This window comes from Castor canadensis, chromosome 2 (genome assembly GCF_047511655.1).
Source record: "Castor canadensis chromosome 2, mCasCan1.hap1v2, whole genome shotgun sequence".
Taxonomy (NCBI): domain Eukaryota; kingdom Metazoa; phylum Chordata; class Mammalia; order Rodentia; family Castoridae; genus Castor; species Castor canadensis.
Window position 1 is genome coordinate 157078110 of NC_133387.1, and position 17850 is coordinate 157095959.

The 17850-nt window shown below is 46.8% G+C and overlaps 1 protein-coding gene across 5 annotated transcripts in view; it reads right to left on the reverse strand.

Annotated features, from left to right (window-relative positions):
- Ca12 (carbonic anhydrase 12) overlaps positions 1-17850 on the reverse strand; it is a 51027-nt gene that overhangs the window by 5098 nt on the left and 28079 nt on the right. For 4 of the 5 annotated variants that reach the window (XM_074066144.1, XM_074066143.1, XM_074066142.1 and 1 more), the window contains exons 3-8: positions 14896-15063; positions 13895-14040; positions 11120-11215; positions 10393-10456; positions 9973-10130; positions 8332-8458 (exon numbers count right to left, since the gene is read on the reverse strand). In XM_074066144.1, the coding sequence (XP_073922245.1) occupies positions 8332-8458; positions 9973-10130; positions 10393-10456; positions 11120-11215; positions 13895-14040; positions 14896-15063 (759 nt within the window). Of the gene's footprint in view, positions 1-269; positions 6596-8331; positions 8459-9972; positions 10131-10392; positions 10457-11119; positions 11216-13894; positions 14041-14895; positions 15064-17850 lie in introns of those variants that run through there. The other variant, XM_074066145.1, reaches the window with a different exon arrangement.

Sequence of the window (17850 nt, forward strand, 5' to 3'; positions counted from 1 at the left end):
CATGGAACCAGGAGATTACAACTCTTCCCAGGGAGGATAAATGGAGTAAGTTAGGAGTCCTCAATGGGGCTGAACCCAGCCATCTAAGGCAAAATCCCACAGTCAACCTACTATGGACCTACTCGGGGAGGGCCATCTGCAAATGCATCTTCCTGACTGAACAGAGGAGCCCAGTCATAAGGTCTCCTGAGATACCCCCACTCTTGCTTCTCTGCTTCTTCCAGGTTCTGTTCACCCCCTTTCTCCCAGCAGGTCATCTATCTAAAGGAAGTCTCTGTTGACCCATACCCTCTTCTCTGGTGGTTTTCTGATCTCGACAGAAACATATCTGTGTGTGTGTGTGTTGTTTGTCCTAATTCACACTGGAAGTCAGAGTTGTACATGTAGTGGGAACTGAGCCTGACACAAAAATCCTATGCCTGTAGAGCCCACTATGGCCACTGAGACCCTGGGAGAACCTTGGCAGGCAGAAGGCAAAGACTCACTCTTTGGTCACTTGACCCAAGAGGATGACATGAGGCTGAGGAGTAGTTTTATTCACCTCCCTTTTCCTGTCCTATGGCCAACGTCTGGCTGATTCCCCAGGAACCATCAGCCCTATTCTCATCTCTACTATTCCTTTTCAATCTCACCTTGATCCTACAGAGCCTTTCCAAGGCAAGGCTGGCTCTGTGTCCCTGGTCTGGCTTCCCTAGGTAGCCCTGGGCAGCTGTAAGATAAGAGCTGGCATAGAGAGAGCTGTCCTCAAGGACAGGGTGGCCTGTTCCTATTCTTGCTGACCTTCACCAGCATCTCATGCCTGCCCCCTGCTCCCTCAGTCCCAAGTGGCAGATAGGGTGGTCCCTGGCCAGATTCCTTGCCCCAGGCCTTTTCTTGTAACCTGATGGCGAGAACCAGTCTGTGGTTTGGGAGGTGCTCAGAACAGGGACTTCCAGCTGGGGAGAGCTTCATGCATTGTACAACACATGCTCTGTTCCCTGCCTAGCCTGTGGCCTCTGCACTATGCAACTTGGTATTTGGGTTTGTTGTATTTTGTTTAAAGATACCCACAGACCTTGTGCCTTGGGGTAGTAAACAAACAAAATGAAAACCCTGGCTGTGGTTTCTTTTCCAAGCCCTTTGATGAAACGCACTTTTGTTCTTTGTTCCTAAATCTCCAGAAGCTTGAAGCGCCAAGCCAGCTCTTACCACACACGGCCTGTAACCAGCCAGCCTGGCCGCTTGGCTCAGATGTCCAAACTGGACCATCTCTTTCACCGTCGCCTCAAACATCTGAGAGGCACACAGGCCCCCAAATAGCTGAGCAGTGCCATTCTGTGGCCTAAGGAGGTGCCTTTGTGCTGTGGTCTTAGGTCACTGAGCCAAGTCTGTGGAGAGCAAGGCCCCAGGGTGGTGGCTTCTCTGGAGAGGGAGTCTGACTTTCCCCATTCGCTGTGCAGTGCTTTGACTAGACAAGGGCCTGTAGGACTCCAGCCCACACTTTTACTCCTGATGGCTACTTGTCAAGGACTAAATTGTCTCTCCTTGAAAACAACGAAATGAGCCAAAACAGCTGTGGAGACAAGAAAGCTCCAGAGGTGGGGACAGGTGTCTTTCTCAGTTAAGACTTCAATGCCACAAAAACAAAGCAGCTTGACTGAGCAAGCAAAGAACATAAGCTGCTAAGGGGGAGGAATGATGGCTTGGGTGTCACCTAATAGCTCTACCTCCTGTGGTGCCCAGGGCAGGAAGATGCGGTTGGAAAGTGCTCTACCAACCACCAAGGAAGCTGAGTCTTCTCTACAGAGATGAAGCAAACCCTGTGGGATTGGGTCCCATTGGCAGCAGAGCCAAAAACATCTGCTAATTAAAGGGAGAGAAAAATCAGCAAGACTTTCAGAGACTGGGAAAGAACTAGAGTCAGGAGAGAGAAGCCAAGCTGCTTCACAGCAGAGTGCCAACCAGGCAAAACCCAGCCTAGAGGGCTGCTATATAGCAGAGTCATCCAAGATGATGAATGGAAGAGCAGAAACAGGTATATTCAGATTAAACAAAGAAGTGGCTTGGTTCTAAATGAGGATGAAGCCAGGCAATTCCCACCAAAGAATGAGGAGACAGAGAGAGAAGTGCAGACAGGCTGGTTCACAGATGTGGCCCATGAGAGCTACTGGATGAGAACTCAACAGAAGAGGCTCCTGAGTTGGTTAATGGGAGGGTACATGCTGGGCAGACATGGGACAGCTACCTGCTGTCCACAGTGCTGGGGTTTGAGTCAGGGTGAGCAGAGGTAGGACAGTACCACACACAAAAGGAAATCACACAGATACAGAGAACTAAACTGTTGCACATCTCATCCAGGGAGGAACAGACACCTGGAGAAGGTCAGGAACTGCTTGCCTCAAGGGCTTTGCTACCTGTTCTGGCTGGCTCAGGAGCTGTGTCTTCGATTCCCATCTGGCAGGATGAAGGATGCTGGTTAACTGCTTTTGAGGTCTTCTGAAGCCCCAAGTGTAAACACAGACAAGTCCAGCCCGAGGAACAAGCTCTCATTTACACATCTTGGGGTACCTGGAACAACAGTCTAGTATTTTCTAGCTCGATTTTCAATTCTGTGTAACTGTAGAATGCAATCCTTTTCCTTTTAAAGTATTATTTTAAAATATGGACTGTTTTTATAAGCTACATGTTACGTAGTGAAAACACATATATCTATAGAGGCCAAGAGAGCTCAGTCCTTAAAGTACATGAAATCCAATTTAGGATTGTAAAGACTCTCTTATGCTCTTTTGTAAACCATAGTCAAATAACTGCAGTGCTCTTTAAATAATACTTTGATAAGAAAGCAAGGGAGATGCCCTCAATAACCACCAAACATTGCTGTCTTTGGAGGGCTATTTAACTGGGCGCTTTCCCTGTTGTTAACACTATTTGGCCCAGTCAAGAAGTAATTTCTACAAACCAAAAGATACCACCAGCTTGCACCAGGGAAGTGGTTTTATAACAACTATGTTAGAGACTAAGGGTTTTGTCTTCCGTACTTCAGGAATGCAGTCCCACAGCAGAGAGCCACATTGTCCTGAGATGTCTAAATCCTGGAGGAGCAGGGGTAGTTACAGTGCCAGCCCTTGGTACTGTGAACTGCCTTCAGTGGCCCAGGCTGTGCTGAAGGAGCAATGGGTGGTGGGACTGGGGGTGGGGCGGTTTATCCCTATGCCAAGCCAGAGCAATAGAAAGCATGACACCGTTGCTAGGCAGCCTCCTCCCCACACCCTGGAAACGTGACAGAAACTTCTGCTTTTTAATTTTTCCTAAACATAATGGGTTGATTTTAACACTGTTGGCAAATTGAGACTAGAGTAAAATAAGACTTAAAAAAACCCTAAAATTTGATAAGTGGCTAGGCCTATGTGTAAATCATTCTGCAAAGAAGACACTGGTGAGGAAGTGGAATGTAAACGGGTCAGTCACATTCTTTCAGCAAGCTTATAATGAGTGCTGGGCAGAGCCAGACATAAAAAATGAGTGAGACATCAAACATCCCTTCCTTAAGGCCTTGTAGTTTGTGTATGATTTATATTCAGTCTTCTTTCCTGTCTTTCCCTCTCTCCCTTTCTTCTTCCATTCTTCCCTTCCTCCATTCTTCCCTTCCTCCTCCTTTCCCTTTCTCCTCCTTTCTTTTCCTCCTTTCTTTCCTCCCTCCCTACCCTTTACAGTATGGTAGTACTAATTACCTTGTTGTGCCAGCTACTACACCAGAGACGAGTAAGTTGGTCTGGCAGCACTGAAGGAGACACTAATCATCTCCAGGAGAACAGGGAGGGCTTCTGGGAGGATTTGATTGAAAGAATTTTCCAGGTGGAGGATGGAAAGAGCCACTCCAGACAAAAGGAATAGTGTGTACACCTGCCGTGCTGAGGGGGGCTCTGTAGCTTGTGGGGATGAGGCTGAGGGGGCAGGGCTGGGTGCCCCCTCAGATGGGGGAAGGTAGCTGGGGTCCTAACCAAGGGTGGGTCCAGCCCTCTGCCCAACCCCTCCTCCCGCTGTTGTTTCTGAACATGGTCTCCCCTGTGCCAGAGCTCATTGGTAGGAGCAAGATGACATGAACAGTGGGGTTTTCTGACCCACCCCCCGATGGAGCACAACTGTGGCTGTGGAAACATGGTGGTGTGTGGATGGACTGGGATTCACTTCTTAGCATATTTGAAGATTGCTTCAGACTGTTCAGTCCCCTGATCCAGGTCTAGGAATTTGAAGGAAGGATCTCCTCTGGTTACTCATTGGATACTTTGGAAGAATCAGTGATACTCTTTCATCTAATACCTTTTATTTATAAATAGAAACTTAAAGAAACACAAGGTCAATAATCACAATACATATTCTAGTCTCAAAAAATTAATTAGCCATCTTAGCTGTGTTAGATTTCTCTCTCTTTTTAGGATTTTCTAAAACTACACAGGTCCCTCAGGGACAAGCAGATTCTAACCATGCTACTCTACAGATGGGCTGTTGGTGAGCACCCTCCCCCTTGGACTGTCCAGCACTCTTTTAAGTGTGCCTCATCTGGCTCTGGTTCCATGGCAGATGACATGCAGTTGCTCAGAGCAGGCCTTCTAGAGACATGATTATAGAAACTGTAGGCCCCCTTCTGTCCCTCCAGCTTCCCTTGCTCTGACATGTTGAAAAGGGGGGTAGATAACCCAGGTGTGCTGACACATACCTGTATTTCCAGCCTTGAGGGAGCAGGGGGTAGGAAGACGTGCCCCAAGGCTGGCCCTGAGGGAAAAGTGGAAGACCCTATCTGAAAAATAACTAAAGCCAAAAGGGCTGGAGGCATGGGTCTAGACAATATTAGTATTTAGGGTTATTATCCATCACCACCTGAACCTAGAGTAGTGGACTCACTGGCCAGGAAGAGGGATGAGCATCTACCTTCCTGGGTCATGTTTGCCCTGTCCTCCCCTAGGGTATCTGACTCTCATGAAACCTGAACTAATCCCAGAAGAGTCCCCTCTCCAGGAGCCCACCCTGAGAACAAGCTCAAGCCTTACTTTTCAAGAGCTAAAAAAGCACCCAGCCTGACTTATATTTTGTTAACTAAAGGCAACAAGACAAGACCTAGAAGAGAGAAAACTTCATAGAAAAGGGAGGAGTGGGGAGGGGATTCTGAAGAAAGTGGCTCACTCAGAGGCACCTGGACCCCTGAGGAAGAGTTTGGATGCTTCTTCTAAGGGGACTGGTTCTCACTCATGCCACCTTCCCTAGCCTCACCTAGTTATATGGAAAGGACATACAGGAAGATGGGAACAAGGCTTCTCTTGGGTTTGTTCTCAGTAACTTCAGTCTTATGGTTTCAGGATAATCATCACCAGACTCAAATTTTCATACCATAATACAACTCTGGGAAAAACTTGGCTCTGGGTCTAGGAGAGCCATTGACCAACCTCTGGGGCAGTGGATCTCAGTTGGGCCATTTTCTCTCCTCCCATGGAGATACTTTTGGCTGTCACAGGGGGGAAGATGCTACAGGCATCTAGTGGGTGGAGACGAGGGTTGTTGCTAATGCTACATACAGTGCATAGGACGATCCCTCCAACAGGAATTACCTTGTCCAAAATGTCAATAGTGCCAAGGTGGGAAAACTTGCCCTGGTGCTAAGTTATACCTAGACTATAAACCCCTTAGGACAGAAAGTAGGTTCCAAACTCCCCTTTTTTGCTGTTTCTAGGGAAATAGCCAGGTCAAGTTAAATGATTTAGTCCCAGTTGTCCCAATTTGGTTAAACTTCAGATCTTCCCCCTCAGATGCCTACACTTTCTCTCCTAGAGGATTTCCTGAATTTTCTGACTCCCTAGCTCTTGTTAACTTCCAGAGGAAACCCCAAGTAAACCAGACCCTGATTACAAACGTGTCTCGGTGGAAGAATCTACAAATAATTAAGTCTCAGTTGCTCAAGACTCATGCAGACAAATAGGCTCACACATAAATTGCAATGGCGTGTTACAGTCTGAGACCCCTCCACATTGGATGTGAGAGGCCCTTGTGAACACAGGCATCTCTGGGCAGAGGAGATGGAGGCTTCACTTCTTTGGGGCTGCCTCACCGCTGCTCCTTGGGAAGCAGCCCTGTTTGCTGCCTATGTCTTTGAGAAGTAAGAGAGGTATTCTGGCCGCGTTTCTATAATCAGCCTCCAAACGAACAGGTCTGCATTGAATTGCCATGGATTCTGTTTTAGTCAGCTAAAAGGAGAAAACTGGACCCAGCCTGGGCTCACAGAAGCAGCATCTCTTATCAACTCATGCAGAAAGGTCAGTGGCAAAGCTGCATTGGGGTTTGATCTTGATGTTCTATGCCAGGAGTTGCATCTGCAAGCTTCTGCCTAGCGCCTTCTCAATCTACCCCAGCCAGATATGGCAAATCTACCGAAGCGCTCTGCAGCAAACCTGGCTGCCCTACACAGCCTACAAGCAGCTACTTAGACCTGAGCCAGTCTAAGAAGATGGCTAATTATTCCCAATGGCACGGTCCATCGTTACAAGTGAGGGTCACTTTTAGAAGTCATAATCAAATTCCTGCCCGGTTTCTTCTGATCCTCTGTAACTGCCCTCAAACATTGTTCCTGCAATGTAAAGTTGGGATTGGCAGGTGTTAGTGTCTACTTAGAGTTATCACATATTAGCACTGAAAGGACATTACATCACTTCTGCCTAGATTATGGTTGAGAAAACCATCGCCAAAGAACAGATATGATCTGTCCACATCATACAGCCAGGAGAAAACAGGCCTTGAACCAAGGTTTCCTCACTGTAGAGAGAGCATTTGTTACCTTGTTCCCAGAGATGTACATAGACTAGCTCAGAAAACAGAGCTGATAACAGAGCCCTTGAATTACAAGAAAAATTCTACCTGATTTATGTGGGCAATGTCTCTTATCTCCCGGCAGAACTGTATGGAGTTCCATTTAACTGTAAATGCTACATAATCCAATTAGAAGAATGGGAAGAGAGAATGCCATGTCTAGAATAGATGAGAAAGGAAAGCATCGTGGGTTTTCAGGTTTTTTCCTGGGAAAGAAGTAGGAACTCATTATCTTATAGACTCTCAGCTTTTAGAAGGGGCCACTGTTCACTGATTCAGTTTTCAGACTGAGAAACTGAGGAAAAGAGAGGATGACTTTAAGCAGTGATATCTGAAGAGAACACAAAACCAATCTTTGGGGGGCAGTTCTTAACTGAGTGACTGACCAAGAAGGACATAATGCTGACCATATGAATAGGTCAATTCAGAAGGGCAAGTTTTCAAAGGTTTCTGGCAAAGGCCTTGAAGCAATCTTCATCTACATAACTAAACTGAGTAGGTGGCAGTTATAATCTCACAGAGCAAGAAAGGACCAAAAAAGTGCACCAGATGAAACAAGGGACATGGATTCTCTGACAAGTCAGTCATGGTATCATCTTTAAATCAGTGACATAAGATGATGTGGAACTTCCCCAGATCTGTCCTGCTTCTGACAGCTGAAGATCACCAAGTTGGGAAAGAGTCAATAATTAGCAGTGAGAAAGTGGACTCGGAGGTCTGGAGAAGGGCATGGGTGCCAAGAGTATTCCCTGATCCTTTTCGCCAACCCCCATCTTCCAACAGTATTGATGGAGGAACCTAGCAAGTAAAATGTTAATACTCTTCTGGGAGTTATAGTTACAGATTTAAAAGGAACACTGAGCCAACATAGAATAGGAATAAACCAAAGTACTCAGTTTCATTCAATCTGGAATGTGTGTGCCTGTGCTTATGCAAATTCCAAGGAGATGAGACAAAAGACTGCGGACCTGAGCACCTTCTTGCTACTGGGCCCTGCTACATTCAACCCTGAGCTTCTGTGACCATGGGCCTGGAGTGAGCCCGCAATCTTACATAGGAGCACCACTGTTCACGGGTGGTGTGTGAGTCATCCATTGACTTAGGATGGAGTGGCTGCTGCCCTTGATGCCAAGAAAGCTGAGGGTAGGAAGTGGGAAGTCTGAGCTCATGAAAAGGGACCTATCATGCATCCTAGGAGAAGGGATCATTCTTCAGAGCAGAGAAGTCCCCAAGAACACCTCTTTCCCATCTCTGTGGGAGACTCCCAGGCTTAACAACAGCTCTGGTCCATACGCCTCGAAGTCCTGGCCTGGGCTTTTCTGTTAAGGCTCAGGGAGGTGGAGAGCAGTGAAGGAAGACCCCAATGACACTCACATCATATCTCCATCATAGAACCAGACGCTCTTAACCAACCTATGTAAGGCACTGGTGTCAGAGACTGGTTGGGTAGGAAACACGTCTGGCACCACACTGCCCCCCATCCACTGCACCCCTTACCTTGTCGGAAGGAGATATACACCAGCCTCTCATCAAACTTCTGGACCTGCCGGAAATTGTTGATCATTTCTTTGGGGGAAGGGTCACCCACATGTGTGCAGTACAGAGCCGTCTCCAAATCCAGCAACTGAAGGGAAGAAGGGACATAGGCCTCATGGCAAAGTGATCCTCTCTGGAATGGCCTCCAGGGAAAGAACACCTGGGAAAAGCCCCTACATTGCTTGGTGGAGGCTTTACAAAGCAGTGGAGCCAGGCATCGATGGCCTGCACCTGTAATCCTAACTTCTTGGGAGGCTGAGATTGAGAGGATCATGGTTTGAGGCCAGTCTGGACAAATAGTTCACAAGACTCCATCTCCAAAATAACCACAGCAAACTGGACTGGAGGTGTGGCTCAATCAGTAGAGTGTCTACTCTTCAAGCATGAAACCCTGAATTCAAATTCTAGTCCCACCAAAAAAAAAAAAAAAAGCAAGTAGTGGGAAAGTCAAGAAACCACTTCCTTCATCTCTGCCTCCCAGTATCTCTATAACTGGGTGCTGTGATTCTGCATTGCCAAGGCTCTGGGAAGGAGCAGTGCTACTAGCTCCTGATCACCCCAGAATCTGCTCCCACAAAGGGAAAGCTGGAGGGACCGAGGAGGGCTCCTTAGCACCTCACCAAGACAGAGCTTCTCTTATGAACCTGAATTGAAACCCAACTCTTAAAGCAGTGGGGCCCAGAACAAAAGGAGAGGACTAAAAGGAGACAGGTAAGAGGTTCCCAGGTTCACTGACTGCTGGCTCCCTGGCACGTTCACACACCCACAAGGATGATATAAATGGTTTCCATGGAAGTTTCTGGGCTAGGATTGCTCTGTCCCACACGTTTCACCTCGGATTCACTGCCTACTCATTCCTGTCTGCCTACTGGCTGTCATGTATCTAGGTTTCTCAGCTAGAAGCTGAAAGTAAAGAGCAGGAGTGACAGTGAGGGCTGTCCTGAACCACGACTGAGGTGGGGGTGAGCCAGTGTGTATCGTGGTCCAGCCCCTCTCCTGAGGGGCCAGTTTTCTTCTTTATGCTTTTTGATTGTGAGTAGAGGCACAGATTGCCATGACTTTGAACTCAGAAGACCTATCTTTGGGTCTCAGCTTTGTCACTAACTAGCAAGTGATCCTGAGAGCTTCTAACCCCCAGTTCTGTCAGCTGGAACATGAGAGGCTTAGAAGTAGTTGCTAAGGACTTAGCTGCTAAGTTTGCACTAGACTGTGAGTTTCCTGAGGGCAGTGATCTTCACTCACTCACTGTTACAATCCCAGCACTCACTTGTTACATAATTTAACCTAATGCAATCTTTATTCTGCCTCCCAAGGGAACCAGGCTCTCTCCCACCTGGGAAGTGAATACCACCCAGCTACCATAGGCTATATTAGCAAATGCAGCCTTACAGTTATTTTTTAAAACAACTGTGGGACATGTATTCATTTTCCTAGCTTGACCATAGCACCTCTTAAAGCTCAGCCTGCAATTTCTGCAGGGTTTTCTGGAGAGGTTTTGAATACCTTCCAATGAAACCCTAAGTGAAGAAATGAAGTCACTGATTGTGACATAGTTTATGACAAGGACCAAGATGTCATGTGGATTCTGGCTCAGATGGTTACCTGATTCTGGGAAATTTGCACAGGGTTTCGGAAAATGGTCCAGAGTACAGTGGGGTTGCAGGGGGGTGTGGTCAGGGACCCCTCATAGCGGTAGTACTCGTCAGGCCTCTCAGGAAGCAGTTCTTCAATGTTGAACCCTGGGATAAGCTTTTGTTGGCCTGGAAAGACATGTTGGGGGTGATGGTGTCAGCATTGCTGTCTATGGAAGAGGTATAGCTGACCATAGTTACTAAGCCTTAAAATGTGAACTCATTCCCTTTCTGGGCCATCTAACCCAAAGACCTTGTCACAACATGGTTCAACCACCTGCTGCTCTTAACCTGATGAACACAGCACCCACCCCTTGTATTATTTTTCTTAAGGTCACATAGGTGTGACCTTCTCTAATAGAGAGTGAGTAAGCATCCAAGGACCCCTCACCTTTGTACTTCACATGTTGAAGGTGACTGAAGATCTTGTCATATGATGGATTGAAGGAGCCCATCTGCAACAGAGACCAAGCAGGTTGAGCTGGGACAGAATACTCTAGGCTGAGCTGCATTGAGAGTTGCTATCAGAAGCGCTGGACTGGAGGCATTGGGCTAAAGTGTCCCAGGGTATGGATGTAGGGTACAGGGTGTGTTCCTGACTATCTGAAAGCCACAACTAGCATGTCCTCTACCTCAGAACATAGGGAGCTCTGAGTCCACAAAAGCCAAGCCATATTGGGAAATGGAGCATATGCTGCCTGCCTCATTCAGGGAAAAGCACAAGCTCATCAGAAGCCATTTCCACTTTCTGGGATTAAAAATCTTCATTCTGGGGCCCATGTACAGGATGGAACTTAGACCCTGGGGTTATTGGGGGGTTCAGGAATGTGGAGGGCAGCATAATGGTTCCCTTCACCCACAGGTCCTACAAGGCTGGAGACAGGCCACATTTTTCCAATATCACATGAGACATGCCCATCTCTAGTGCCCGGCTACAGGAAGGACTTCTCCAGGCTAGGAGAAAAGGAATCCAATGGGGGATACCCTCTGCTCTGGAGGCAAGACATGGCCCAAACAGGAGCACCTTATTGTCAACTGGTGTGCATATAGCAAAAGGCCAAATCCTAGTCTCATCCCTTTTACAAATTTCAGGTAAAAGCCCTTCAAACATCTCTTACCTCAATGAGAACAGCTAGGACGGCAAGGCCATCTGGCTTGTCACTGGCGGTGCTTAAGTCAGGGTACAGGTCTGAGTTATAATGGACAATGTGCAGCTGTAGCAGGAGAGAAGACGACAATCAGGGGACAAGCAACTCACAGGAAACTCTACTTCTCTAGGTGACTTGACTCCCAACCCCTGTCCTGTCCTCCCCTCTCCCAGAAAAACTGAACTCCCCGCTAACCCCAAGTTTTCTATTTTTCCCCAATCCTCCTCAAACTGCAAACTCTATTAGGGCAGACTGTGTCTGTTTTACTCACTCATTGGACCTCCAGTGTCTGATAGGGTGCCTGGAAATTGCCAGAGGTACAATAGACATGAATGAATGCATTTATATTAACCATGAAAAGGCTTAGGTACTTTGGAGCTCCTATCCTTTCTGAGTGTTCCTACTTATTCTGGAGCTAGAGCAAAGGGGCCTCCTGTGGCTTGCCCGCCCTCAGCCAGGGCCTCTCTGCAATTGATCTGGAGGCAGTTGGGGCAGGAAAGGAACCTCCAGCTGTAATTTAATCATCATTTATATTCACAGGACACTTGCATTTATTCCTCATGTGGCAAAAATCACAGCATGGCTTTTATAAATATTTCATCAGTCATACTGTAAGAGGTTATAAGACAAGAATGACACTCCTGAATACAGACTTTAATCTTAATAAAATAACATTCGAACCTGTAGTTTTTTCAGGGCAGAAATTGCTTGATATTATTATAGAGAAGTTTTTGAGAAACCCTGGGTTTTAAAAGCCTAGATATTAAGAACAATCTTATGACAAATTCTGTCAATGTTTCACCTGACTTTTAATCCTAAAGGTGGTTGATACCACCTCCAAAAAACTTTACTGGTAGGTAGATCTACATGTACAACACGTGCATTTTTATTTATTCTTTGCCTTTAAGACTGTGTGACACACTGGGATTTTTATCTCTATTTCTTTTGTCCTATCCACCCATTTCTTTTTATTGACTATAGCTCATTGTCTCCACTTTTAGCTTAAGTGGCCCTCCTGAGTTTTAAAAAACTATGTCAAATTATTTTTTCTCTTAAATAGTCCTCTATTAAAAATCCAGTTAAGGATTTCTTAGGGGCCCCTGCCTCACCATCTTTCCCCCTAAAGGATGCAGCCTGGCACATTTTGGTCTCGCATGGCTTTGAGAAACAGAGTGGAATTCTATTTGGCTAAAACCCCCAAGATCCTGGGTCCTTTTTTTCTTTTTACAGTGGGTCTTTGAGCTTGTGTTCTGTTTGAGCATTCTTTTTAATACATTCAGATTAAATCAAGAAGGAGTAAAGACTAATCCACGCCCAGAGGAATTCCCTGCTGAGAGATTTAAGAAAGAATCTTCATCAGGCATGGTGGTACATTCCTGTAATCCCAGCTATGCAGGAGATGGAGGTAGGAGGATGGAGGTCTGATGCCCAAAAAGTGAAAGACCCTGTCTGAAAAATAAACTAAAGTTAAAAATAAACTAAAGTTAAAAAAAGGGCTAGGGATAGGGCTCAAGTGATAGAGCACCTGCTTAACAAGATAAGTCCTTGAGTTCAAGCCCCAGTACTGCTACAAAAAAACAGTTGTTTGTAGTCTCTATCCAGAGGAATCACTGAGGATCATCCTGATGCCTTTTCTCTAGTTCCGTTTTTGCCAGGCTTTTGGCCTGATGATTGACTTGATTCTAGTTAGACTACACTAACTAGAAATATCTTTAAATGCATGACTCCCCCCACCAACCTACACCCTAACTCCTTCTTCACTCCCCATGAGGGAAGTATAATGCTCAACATTGCATTAACCTGAAAGAAATCGTAGTTCTCAAGCTTCTGCTCTGAAATATATGAGCCTCCAGTAGTGCCATCCTATTGGGCCAGAATCCTATCCCTCTACACTTGTAACAGACCTGTAATTAGCCTGCGACATCAAGCAGCTCAGCAGTTATGAACAGAAGAGAATGCTCTTGCCAGTATCTACCGTGGGCTCCACTGGCTTATCAGTAGCGTTTATCTCCTTGTATTTAGTTCCCTGTAAACATGCAGTCACACCCCCAGCTCAGTGCTACAGGAAACTGAAACAGAGCAACCCAATGCGCGCCTTCCCTTCTCACTCCGCCACACACTAGTGGTACAAGAAGAATTCTCTGCCTCTCATTTTCCTTTGGGATCTTAGGTCAATATCTTAGGGTGACACAATGCTGTGCCAACATCCCAAACAACCTTCACAGAGTCTCTGATTTCTGTGATGCCAGTCATCCCTTGCTTTGTGACCAAGTAGAAGAGTGGCTCTGGACCTGTGTCCCCATGTTCCCACGTACAATCCATGTCTAGGGAGAGGAAAGACGGGATGGGATAGACATTTGTCAACAGCATGGCATGTGAAGAAAGACAGCAAAGTTTGGGTAGCAATGAGTCCACTATGATTTAGCAGTGGGATGCACCAGCCAGGAAAGCTAAACAGATCTTCATCTCAGAGAGAGGAGGAAGATGTCAAGATGTCCTGTCCAGGGAGCCTGACCTTCTCAGCAAAAGAGATGGAGACAAACTTAGAACATCAAGGGGAAGCAAGGGACCAGGACACCAAAGATGAGCTACAGGATGGCTGGACCATTCTGTGCCACTGACAGGCCAGCGGTGGTTGTGCAGATTGTGGAGTCAGCCCCGCCATCTTAACTACACATAGCTAGGTGGAGGAGGGACAGACTCACCATCGCCAGCCAGCCTCTGCAAGACCAGCTGTTCACTCACCTCGGCAGCAAAGTGCTTCCCACTGACCGTATGCTCAGAGCCATGGGGGTCATTGCGGTTCCCCCAGTGCAGGTGCAGCTGTTCAGCCCTGTATTGGTGGGAGTGGAGGCCCTGGATGTGCATGTCCGAGTTCAGGTTCAGCCTCACTGTGGGGGGGGAATGGAGGAATAGACTTCAGAGCCCTGGCTGGCTGAATGCTGCCAGAGAGATGTCAGGTAGACAACCCCAGCATGGGGCCCAGACGGGGCAGAGGGGCTGCAGTGACAAGGTACAGACCAGAGAGAGACAGCCTGCAGAAACCTGGCTTCTTTCCCTGAGAAAAATCCCTGTTTCCCTAACACACCTCAGGTGGCACCAGCACCTTCATGTTTCACCTTGGAAAATGATGCTGGAAGTACTAACACTAGCTTAATGAATAATGAATGCTTCTTTATATGTTCATGTATCAGACACCTGGCTTTGAAGACAGACCCTTTACCTTCCAAGACTGAGGATTATACAACAATAGCAATTATGAAGCACTTACTATATGCCAGATCCCAAAATACTTAGTCTAGTCTTCACAGTACTCATCAATATAACCATTTCCTCAAAGAGGTGAAAATTCTTCCCAGAGTCTGGCTCATAAGTAGTCAAGCCAAATTCAAACTCAAATATGTCAGACTCTATAAAACTCAGATGCCGGCCCCCAGCAACTGAACTGCATGATCCCTTGAGTAGGGACCCAGATGGCCCAGAATTCACTCCTGCAGTGCAGTCAATGGACCTGGTGTTCAGACCTCCTGCCTCCCCCATTCCAAGAGATGTGCTGTTCCAGAAGCACCTCTTCCAGCATCTTGCCTGAAGAGAGTGTGCAAGTCCTGTCTCAAAGGATGCCCCACCCAGTCCCTTCTCCTTGGTGCCTCCGTGGAGCCCCCTCCCTGCCAGATGGAAAAGGGCAGGCCAATTTGCTGAAGGAAGCTCAGACCTGCCCCTTCAGGTCTCTGAGGTCTCGCCTTCACCTGAATGGCCGTTATTGGTGAGGTTCAGCAGCTTGTCAGTAGACACATTGTAACCTTGAAACTGGAGGGGTGCAAGAGTGGCATCGTACTGGAGGATGTCACTGTGCAGGTCTATCGGGGACTGCAGCAGGCCCCCACATGACGGGTACTTCTTGGACCAGTTCTTCTCTAAAGGAGAGATCAAGACCATGATTTAGTTTTTCACAGTGTCACCCCTCACCTTCTAATTCTTTGTCCACTACGATTACTCAGAGGCTAACTGTTCAAGACTCAGAGATTTCAGCCTACAGAATCAGATCCAGCAAACACCTCAAGACCCCCTGCCATTAAAGTGATGTGGGGAATGAAGGACTAGAGCAGCCCATGCCAGAAACTAGAGCCTCCCACCCTCACGTAGGTTTACACAAAGCATATGGAAACCGCAGACTTTCAGCAATTTACTATCTGCCTACCGAGCCCCTGTCAGGAGCCAGGAATTGCTCTGGGTCTTGGAACCAGCAGGTTGAACACCATAAGGGCCCTACTCACGGAAGCTGGCATTCTATAAGGGAAGAATTTAATGATTCTGCTAGGCTGTACCAACTTGGGAAATCTGGTGTCTGTCTCACCAATGCTCCAGGTAGGTTTGGAGCAGGTGTGTTCTTCCTGATAAGACACTGACTCTTGAGTCTCACATCCAGAGTGCAGAACCCAACCTGATAGGGATGCTTGAAAAATGTCAAGTAATTATAGGCCTGGAATCAGAGAGCCAGGTGCAGGGTTTCATCTGGGGAAAAGTATGGCAATATTACAAACTAATTATCACAATATAATTGACAAACTGTCAGTGAGGAAGAACAGGCTTAAGAAAGAAAATTCTTCTTGCTAACTACCAGATAGCAATCCCTCCTCTGGAAATGAAAATAAAAATCCCATGTTCAGATAAGCTATTCTACTCCCACAGGGAAAAATCTTTAAAGAATGTAAATCTATGTTTAAAAGATTATCTCCCATGGTAATTAAACAGATTTTTTAGGTTGAGGTTTCTCCAGAAAAGCAAATAATTGGCGTGTTGTGGCTCGTTAAGGTAGAACCATGGTGCCCCGTGGGTTCCCACAGAGTTGGAAGTCAAGCTTTGCCACCCGGGTCCATTCATCAGGATGTGGACACAAAGAAGAGTGTTAACTAGGACAAAGGAAAAAGGAGCACACTTCTTGGGGGAGGGGTCCTTCCACAGACAATGTCATGCTCCACAAGCATGTGCATGCTGGCCCCACGGAACCCCAGCCCCTGACACCTTGTTCTCTAAGGAGGGACCTCATCTGAGAGTGGGGAGAATCAGAAGCAATACTTGGTACCCTTGTTCATTTAAAATGTTATAATAAGTTGGTCCCACACTCAGTTCTTCTTGGTCCGGACATATAGCAAAACTCCACTAATTTTTCAGATTGTCATAACTTTGCAAATGCTTTTTTGGAAAAGTGAGCACCTGAAGGGATTTCAGAATCTCCAGTCCAGCCTTTCACTGGACATGCCAGAGTCTCCACTGAGCTACACTGTTTTTATTTTCAAGGCCTCAAAGCCCCGGAATCAAAACAACTGAACTACAACTAGAAAAGGAAACGAGAATAACAAAGCAGCCACTCCAGGGGCTAACTGGAATAGGCAGTCACTCAGCTGGTAGCAGAGTAGCAGAGCCCAACTTTTTTAGGGGGAGCAGAGTGAAGCCATCAGGAAGCCTCATGCTGACTCCAGGGTTACGAAGAAACACAGTGCTGGATGGCAGGACTTCCCAAGGGATGCATCTCACAATTTCACCTGGGCCCACAGCCCAGCCAGGCATGAATAGAAAAACTCAGGAAGGAAAGAGATGTAGCAATGAGAAAACTTCTCCTTGCACACATGATTAAAAGGAACCATGTTAGAAGGATGTTCCTTTCCCACAGTGGAAGTCCAAATGGTTTCATCAAGGGCTGGGGATGCAGCTCAGTGGTAGAATGCTTGCCTAGTATGTGCAAGGCCCTGGATTCCAGGAACACACACACGCACACACACAAAACCCAAGAAGGAAAAATCTAGAAATCTTAGAGGAGGGCATCCTAGTGGTGACTCAACAAGAGCTTCTTGAAGACAAGGACAGCTCATTTCCTTCTCTGGAAGCCCAAGTCATGAGGAGGGTCACATGCCAGAACAGTGAGCTTGGGAAAGGTTTTCAGGAATAATTTTTCTTTTTAATTGTGCCCCAAACACACTACTGGAACTTAGGTATTTGGAGGTAGGAAAGACTAAGGATATTAAAAGCAGCAGAGCGTGTGGGTAAAACCCTTCTTGGAGAAGAGAAGCAACTACACTGAACCAGGAGAGTTCAGACAGTACAAGTACAGCACAAGCTGTCCCACCACATTGGTGAGCACCTTGAGCAGGCTGTATTCCCTGCAGGAGCCTCCACCACCTGTGGCACAAACAGGAGGGTTGGACAGTGTTCCAGCTCTCCAACCCTGAGATTTATGAAGAATATCAGAACTAAGCACTTCACCCTCTGCATCAGGCGAGTTTGGACGAGTTGCGGAGGGTTGCTCACGCCAAGGCAGCCACTGTGCATGTGACAAGACACCAGGTGGGAACCAACATCAGGAATGAGGGCCCAGGGCGCTGGTGCTCCTGGGCTGGGCCCAGGAACTGCCTTCTTAGAACCCTGGCTGCCATCCAGAGGCAAGCTCATCCTCGGCACAGGGCACAGGCCCTTGGGCAGTAGGGACTGAAAGAGCCTTTTCTGAACCTCTTGCTGCAGCATCATCATATCATCATTATTTTATTTATTTTATTTTAGTAATTTTGATTCTTACAACTATATAACTCTCTGGTGCAACCAAGGCAAGAATTATCCCATTGATGGATAAAATATTGAGGTCAAGCTGTCCAAAGTTAGACTGTGGTTTAGTATCAGAGTTACTTTACTAGGGTTATGGAACTTCA